This window comes from Parus major, chromosome 2 (genome assembly GCF_001522545.3).
Source record: "Parus major isolate Abel chromosome 2, Parus_major1.1, whole genome shotgun sequence".
NCBI lineage: Eukaryota > Metazoa > Chordata > Aves > Passeriformes > Paridae > Parus > Parus major.
Window position 1 is genome coordinate 33132944 of NC_031769.1, and position 8280 is coordinate 33141223.

At 47.8% G+C, this 8280-nt stretch overlaps 1 protein-coding gene across 1 annotated transcript; it reads right to left on the reverse strand.

Moving 5' to 3' along the window:
• Positions 1 to 2282: 2282 nt before the first annotated feature.
• On the reverse strand, positions 2283 to 5338 carry HOXA2 (homeobox A2). The gene is made up of 2 exons (XM_015617583.3): positions 4055 to 5338; positions 2283 to 3375 (listed from the first exon to the last, which is right to left on the reverse strand). The coding sequence occupies exons 1-2, from the start codon at positions 4434 to 4436 to the stop codon at positions 2618 to 2620; spliced, it is 1140 nt and encodes a 379-aa protein (XP_015473069.1). The 5' UTR covers positions 4437 to 5338; the 3' UTR covers positions 2283 to 2617.
• Positions 5339 to 8280: the final 2942 nt, after the last annotated feature.

Genomic DNA, 8280 nt, shown 5'->3' on the forward strand with positions numbered 1-8280 from the left:
AAGGGCTGACATCTTCTCAGTGGTTTTTCCTTCAGAAAAAAAAAAAAAAAATCCTACAAGTAGATCCCTTTCATCCGTAAATTCCGATAAATCGCTTTTCTTACTGTCTCCAGCATCCTGAAATCCTTTTTTCTTTGCCTTTTTGGTGCCATTGTCTCTTGTTGCATTGTCTCTCTGGCGGGGCTTTCGGGTTTTGCTACCCGCACTATGCATGGGGGCAACACCATGAGAAGGGTCGGAGCAGAGAGGAGGAACACACACCACAGCCTCCCTCCTCCGCGGCCGGGCGAGGGGGAGCTACTGCCCCTTCCCCCTGCCCCCAGGCCATCCCGGCCCCTCCGCGCCCCTCCGCGGCTTCGCTCCGCGTTTCCTGCCACGGAACTGAGGCTGAGGGGCGATCCCGGCTCTTTGGGCTTTTCCGTGGGAGTGTGCCCCCGCTGTGGCCCCAGAGTTCACCCGGAGCCCCGGAGGCGGCTCCTGCTTGCTGAATTCCCCCGTTTAGTTAAATAGAGTTTGCGAGAAGTTTAAACCCTGCACCACGTTTCCTTTTTTCTTTTTCTTTATTTTTTTTTATTTTTATTTTTGTTTGATGTTTCTGGTTTTTGTTTGGATTTTTTTTGGGTTTTGTTTTATTGTTTGGGAGGTTTTTTTAGTTCGTTTTGCTTTGGTTTTCTTTAAGCGTTGTCAGCATCCGGAAATCTGGGCACAAAAGAATCCCCAACATCCCCAACCTTACATGCACGTTGCGGTCCAATTTAACCCAGTGGCAGAGGAGTGAAAATGCCGGTGAGGCTGCTCGCTTTCCGCAGGGACATGGCTGGAGCAGAGGGAAGGAGGAGAACCAAGGCCGAGGTTTCACCGCGCCCGCAGCTCAGCCAAGCTGTTGTTTTAAAAGGGCAATAAAAGTGAATTATGACTAAACGCCTTCTCACTTAATGGTTTTAGACGGGGATCCCCAGCCCTGGCAAATACGTAAGAGGATTTTTATTTGTGAATGTGTTCCTGCAATTGATCTCTTTGATGACATTCTCATTCATAGAAAGAGTTTGATTTATGACTTTCGGAAGAATTGCGTTCAGCCCTTCCAGCTATAACCCACGCATCCCAGCTCCGCAGCGTGTTCCAGGGCTGGGAGACAACACTGCTCGCACGGATGGACAGCAGAGCCCCGTTCACAAGCCCCCAGCCAAGCCCCACTCGCTTCTGCGATGTAAGCGCTCGCACTCACTCGCACTCTCTCGCCAGGAGCCGCGAACGTCCCCGCCCGGATCCCCTGGCCCCAGAGCGGCAGAGCCTCGCTGGCATCTGTTGCTCGGTTTTAGCCCAAAGGACGGGGCTCACCCTCCACTTTGGGGTACGGCAGGGCCGGCTGGCAGGCAATTTGGTGGAGATTTCGGAAAGCCCGTCTTTGCCGCCTCCAGCAGAAGTGGGGAGCCCGAGGAAACTGTAACTTTAAAAGTCAGGGTTTCCTCTTTTCGTTATGAGTCTCACCTCTCAAGAAGGCTTACAAAGAAAAATATCTTCGGGTCTGCCCTCGCACCGCCCCCGAGAAGGATGGAGTGGGGAGGCCGGTTCCTCCCTAAATACTTTTTTCTTCCCCCTGCGTTTCTGCCACCCTTTTGATTTCACAGGCACTAACTTCTCCATTTCCTCTCCTCCTAGGACTGATTTCTTGGATTACTCGGCACGTGAGAAGTAACCAACTACATTCTTTGTGAGCTCTGATAAATTTTAAGATACGTTTTCTGAAATATCTTGCTGGCTGTTAAGCGCTGCTTTCTAGAATAACAGGATTATTTTAAAAAAAACCAACAAAACAACCAAACCAACCAAACGCCTTTCCTTTCGTTCTTGTAACAGGCTGGTTTCTGCAGGAGACGTTTATCCTACTGATTCTCTGTTACATTATGCCTGTAACAGAGAAAGTCCTCGTTCATGCTTTTGTTACAGCTCAGGATTTTCAAGCTTTGTATCCTCACAGATATAAGATGCCACTTTTGTATATTAAAAGGAACAAATCTCCGTTAAACCTGTGAACGGCTTTAATTTCTTTAGTTTGTTTTTCCTTCCCTTGTGAGAATCCTTACAATAAAGAAAATGAAAGATGTTTTCCTCTCTAATTAATGTCCTAAATTGCCAGAAGGGAAGAGCTCGTTGTCAGAACGTTGGATTTTGATTATAAGTAAATTAATGGTGGAAGGGATGGGGAGAGAGACCCGTCATGTTATCCATCTTGAAAGCAGAGAGAAAGAGAGGAGAAAGAGAAAGAAAAAAGAGAAAGCTCCTTGTAGCAAACAAGAATTTATTCTACCAAAAATACTTATGACAACGCATCCTAATGCAATACAAAAATAAAAAGAAAGTGAAGATACATTCCTATATGATCACTTTCTTACAGACCTCATATATTGCTTTCATAGAAGGACCTAGAATGTGGCTAGGTTAAAATTGAACACAACTAAAACTTCATAAGAAACGGCATATCAGAGGGAAGTAACAAACAGAAAATACTGAAGAGGGCAAGGGAGGGGAAAATAAAATTAATTCACTGGGGGAAAAAATTAAGAAGAGTAAGGAGGAGGAAAGCAGGACCCTTGGAGAGGACGTCTTAAATTTCTTAGTAATTCAGATGTTGCAAGTCAATTGTGGTGAGTGTGTCTGTAAAAAAGTCAAAACTGTCAGCAGAGATATCTACGGGACTGTCCAGAGATCCTGGCAAACTGGGGGAAACTGCATCTGAAAGCTGTAGGCAGGAATCTGTGGAGAAAACGTTAAAGTCCTGTAAAGAAGGGACATCTAGGGCCTCAGGACTGTCATTGTTCAGGCCAGCTGCACAGTTCTGGGCCATTGTTGAGAGGCAGTTTTGAACAGTGGGTGACTGATGTTGAAAATGTTTCAGATTTTTCTCATTGCTCGTTAAAGGCGAAACGGGGAAAGTTTGGGATTCGCCATTGTGCGCATTCTGCGCCTGCTGCTGGGAGAGGGCATTCTGCTGGAAAGCGTAGCCTTCCCGCTCCAGGAGAGCGCCGGAGACGTTGCTGAGGGCTTGCTCGAAGAGGGATTTCTCCTCCTCCTCCTCCTCTTCTTCCTCGTCCACCGCTTTTTCGGGGTCCTCTAGGTTCTTAAATTTCCCCTCGCTGTTTTGATTCTCCTTGCACTGGGTCTGTCTCTTGTGCTTCATCCTCCTGTTCTGGAACCAGACTTTGACTTGTCTCTCAGTCAGATCCAGCAAGGCTGCAATCTCAACCCTCCTTGGTCTACAGAGATACTTGTTGAAATGAAATTCTTTCTCTAGCTCCAAAAGCTGGGTGTTGGTGTAAGCCGTCCTCAGGCGCCTAGATCCACCGCTACCGCTATCGGGGATTTCAAGGGGGTCTGTTAAAAAAGAAAGAAAAAAAAAAAAAAAAAGAAAAACACCACCACCACACGCACCCCAAAGCATCACCGCCAGAACGGCGAAAGCAAAGACACACGGACACACATACAAAACAGATAAATGCACGGATTGAATTTCAGCACCCCAGCACATCGCATCCCGGGGGGGTGGGGGGGAGTGCTCTCTCTGCATGTATATGTCTATATCTATATGTCCATATAGCATAAAATAGCAACTGCAACAAAATGGCCGCCTTTGGATGCAGTAAACCCATTGTGTTGCTCTGCTGAGCGCCCGGTGCTGCGTGCCCCTCGGCCACCTCCGCCAAATCGCTGCCTCCAGCTCCCCAACCTCCCCACACCAGAGCAAACTTTATATTAGCCATACCGCAATTTATAATTAATGCATCAGCTGCTTAGCTGAGCGGGAGCAATCTATCACTCTTCATTACTGTCAAATATCCTAACTCTAGGACGGCGAGACAAGAGAGGTCAGCTCCAACTCAAATAAATCATCCCGCATTAGGCAAGTTTGGGGAAAGTTTGGGTTTCCATCGAGCCCCGCCAGCTCCGTCCTTCCCGCCCGCCCGCCCTCCGCCTCGTCCCCCCGCGAAGCTGGGGGGATGCGGGGAGCCAAAATATCGGCCCGGCGGGGCTGGCGGCACGTCTTTGGACTGACCTTTGTGGCTGAGGCAGGCAGGTCCAGCGGCTGAGGCGGAGGCCGAGGCGGGCGGCAGCGCGGATCGCTTGGACGCCTTTTTCTCTTTCATCCAGGGGTACTCCGGGGGCGGCGGGGCTCCGGCGGGGCCCGGGCTGCCGCTGCGGCCGCGGGGGCTCGCCTTGGGGCGACCGCCGCCGCTGTGGCGAGGGTGGCTGCCGGGGTTCAGGCTGGGGATGGTCTGCTCGAAAGGAGGAGGAATCAGTGTCGAGTGTGAAAGCGTCGAGTTCTTGATTGATGAACTTTGAAATGTATCACCGACAGGGGGAAAAGATGTCAGGCACTCAGCAAGCGATGGCTGGCTATTGATAAAACCGATCTCTCGCTCAAATGCGAAATTCATGGCCTTCAACTGGCAGCCCCCGCGGAGAAAAAGTTCCCTCGGATTCAGGGGCCTCGGGGGGAGGGGAAGGCCCAGGAAAAAGGAGAGAGAGGAGAAAAAAAATATAGCATAGAAGATCGCTGGTGGGGTGTTTTTTTTCTAATTCACTGATTACAGCCGTATGGGGACCGTGCTACTATTAAACTATTGAATTCATGGAGACAAGGTTGAAATTGGACCGAATTGGCTGTCACATGATTGCCTCTGCCCAATGACAATTTGGGCTTTAATCAAAAGAAGCCACTGTCTGTTTGATTGATCCAAAAAAGTCGGGAAGGAACGCCTCATTGGGGGCCAGAAAGGCTTTATTTACACTTTTTTTTAAAAGGGGAAATGATATCTCGAGTATCTATCCCCTTGGCGTCCTAATCTGAAATGATCGGGGGTGGGGAGGAGGGTGCGTGTGCGTGGATATGTTTGTGAGAGAGGCTGGGAGTGAGTGTGTGTGTGTGTGTGTGTGCGTGTGTCTGTGTGTGTGTGTGTGTGTGTGTGTGTGTGGCTGCTTGTCCTGCAGCCTGCTGCCTTCCTCGCATCCACCCGCACACTCTTCTCTCATTGTTTGGGACTGTCAGGAAAACGCTTTGCACCTCACAAATCATTTAAGCACCTCAATCTGACGCCTTGAGTCATTAACAAAGTAATCCATTAATCTTCAAAGTTTTGACACCGTCAGGCCCCCGCATAAGAAGTTGCACCCAGGCAGGAGTCTGAAGCAGAGGGTCTTGATTTTTTCCTAGGAATAGCACTTCCTCCAAAACTAGTTTCTCCTTCCCGACTCAGCCTCAATGGGCTCATTTGTAATTTTTGTTTGTTTGTTTGTTTTGCTTTGTGTTCTTGTTTGATTTTTTTTTCTTTCTTCCTTACTTTCTTTTTTTCCTTTTTTTTTTTTTTTAATTCCTCCCTTTTTTTTTTTTTTTGGTGGCTATCGGGTGTACAGTGCGGAGAACAATCGGTCGCCGGTGCTGAGCCATTGTTTACCGGGATCTTCCTCAGCAACCTTGCTTCGAGGGGAAGAGTCACATAGGCAGCAGCCCTGGCGCTTCATGACTTCCCTCTCCAGTTGGCTTCCCGGGATTGGACCGTAACACATAACCCTAGGAGAACCTCTCTGGGCGAGCCAAATCGCGAGGCTGCAAACGCGTCTGGCTGTTGCCTCTTAAAAAAAAGTATATATCCCGTGCCTTAGCTTGCAAACGATACTCCCGTCTGCTGGCATAATTTGCTTAATAACCGTAGTAAGCTGGGTCTGGTGAGTATTTTCGATTACCAGGAAATATATGGGCTGGTAGCGGGTTTGTTTTCAAGGGGCCAGACAGAGCGAAAATGCTGCGGGGTTCTGACTTGAGAGACGGCACTCGCCTCCGATGCTTGGCTCTTACCGCCGCCGCTTCCAATCACCCCTGCCAGGTCGAGGCAAGTCCCGAATTTGGATGCTTTTGGCATAGTTTTCCAACCATGCTGAGGCGACAAGGAGAGTGATGACAATGATGGCCACAATCACCAACCCGATGAATCCTATGGTCACAGCCGCCCTAGAGAGCCAGGATGGGGCTTGGTTGCCCGCGGAGCCCGGGGTGCACGGCGGGGTGGGGTGCGCTGGGGGCCGGGGGGAAGGTGCTTCCGAGCCGCTCTCTGCGTCCTCCAGGAGACAGAAACCATCGCCAGCGCGATGAGGTGCCGTCTCGCTTTATTTTCGGAGTTGCCAAACAGAGGTCGGCAATCGTCTTCGTAATTATATTAAAAAAAAATTTAAAAAATAAAAAAAAAAAATCACCAAAAACGGGGGGAGAGGGGGGAATAGAAAACAAGACCCCAAGCACTCAGTGGATCAGTCTGCATCCAGTCTGCACGAAGCGCATTTTAAAAATCGGTTTTAAGTTAATGCACCCACAAGATATAGCATATCTGCGAAGGCATTGGAGAGAGGGGGAGGGGAGGGGCCGAGAGGCTTTAAATGGGCTTTTTGGTGGTTGCTTGTTTAAATAAAATATAGAACGAGACTTGTCATTTAATCCCTCAAAAGGGATGCCTTACAAATATCGATGCTGTTGGAAAATGCAAGGGTTTAATTTTCTTGCTTTTAGTCCAAACAAAGCTCTGGTGGTGTCTGCCCGCGATCAATCTTGGCCGCCAAAAGGTTTGACAGCTACTGGCCCTTAAGAACACATTTAAAGCTTCTTGCTCTTTCCAAGATCAAATGTGGCCGTGAAAAGAGGCAGAGCAAGAAACGCAAGTAAACAAGGAAAAAAGCTGCTTTTAAAATATGCTGGCAGAGGACTGGGCTGCTTGTGGGAAAAGTCCGGTTTTATTTTGCTTCTTAGTGCCTACGTTTTCTTTTCTTTTCTCTGATTTCTCTTTTTTCCCGTCTGGAAAATATTGGGACTAAGAGCAGGATGACAAATAATAAAGAGAAAGGTTTGGACTTTAACCAGGCTTTGTGAGTGAAACCTGTGTGGGTGTCTCTATTCTGCACATTTGTTTCTTGTGGTCAGTCTAATACAAAAACCACCTGGAACAAAACATTTGCAGAAAGGACGCGAAATTCTTGGGAAAATCAATTACTGCTGCCTCCAGGGGAATATTTTAATCGGACGAATCTTAAATGCAAAATTACAAACTCTTATTTGCAACCTACAGGCTCTGAAGAGAGGATTGAATACGGTTTATGGAAAGAAGGGGGGAAAATCGCCTGTATTTTTCTTTCTTCGGGGTGGGAGGGGAGTGAAACGCCAACTTCCTTCTATTTGAATATTTTCCTAAATGTAATTCGTGGTGCTAAAGGAACCACGCAGTAAGTATCGTGACTGTACCGTTACCTTTTGTTGTATCTAACCTAACTGATCCGACAGCTGCGGGGGGGGCGGCTTGAATTTTATACGGGTGCTCCTTTGAAACGAGCATTGTCTTGCAATGTTGCAAAAATGCTTCTTTCGCCTACAAAAGTAATAATCAGTCGCTGGTCTGTACTGGGTAATAATCAGGTTTCAGTGAAAAATATTAGCCTACATAGCCTTTCCTTCCACGGTTAAATGTCTATATATACAATAAACAGCAGAGTATAAATCTATTTGCTATCCTTTCCTTTGACTGGGCATGCTTTATCTATTTATGCAGAAAAGCTCTATATAGATTCACGGATGCATGACAATGTTTCAGCATCAGGCAAGGATGGTTCTGGGAACAAGGTAAAGCCCAGAGATTAATAATATTTCAGCATGAGACCAAAATGGCGACATTTTTTTTCTGTGCTCTAAAAGATACAGATGGTGAACAGCGTGCGTTATTATCTACACAGCATAGGAATATGTCTTTATAAACGTGCAGGGGTATATTTTACCTAGTCTATTAAGGTCCGTTTTGATTTATCTTTCAAGTTTCAATCTAAAAATTACGGACATTTCGCCTGAAAGGAAGAAAAATCGGATTTAAGCACAAGCTTGCGGGTTTCTCCTCCAGTACCTCGAGCCGATTCGGACCGGGGACCCCTACGGGAGCCCGTTTGGGGCCGGGACCGTCTCCCTTCTACAGTACCGTGTCCCCCCCACCCCGACACAAACACACACCCGCACACACATCCGCAACCCCCCCGCAGGAAGAAACGGAACACAAGGCTCCCCTCCCCCACACCTTCAGGCTGCCGTGGGAGGAAAGGCGGCTCAGCAAAAATGAAATCAGTAAAATACATATATATATAAAAAAATTAATTCGGGGGAAAAACATAGTGAAAGGAAAAGGTAAAAAATCCACTTCTTAAAGGAGAAGGGAGGAAGGGCGGGGGTAGCGAGTGGAAGTAGAAGCAGAGCGC

What these genes read in the sequence shown, in the direction of transcription:
- HOXA2 (XM_015617583.3), bottom strand. Translation starts at nt 4,436, where the DNA reads ATGAATTTCGCATTTGAGCGAGAGATCGGTTTTATCAATAGCCAGCCA. An exon ending in TGCCTGCCTCAGCCACAAAG is followed by an intron (nt 3,376 to 4,054) that starts GTCAGTCCAAAG and finishes CTTTTTTAACAG; the next exon opens with ACCCCCTTGAAATCCCCGAT.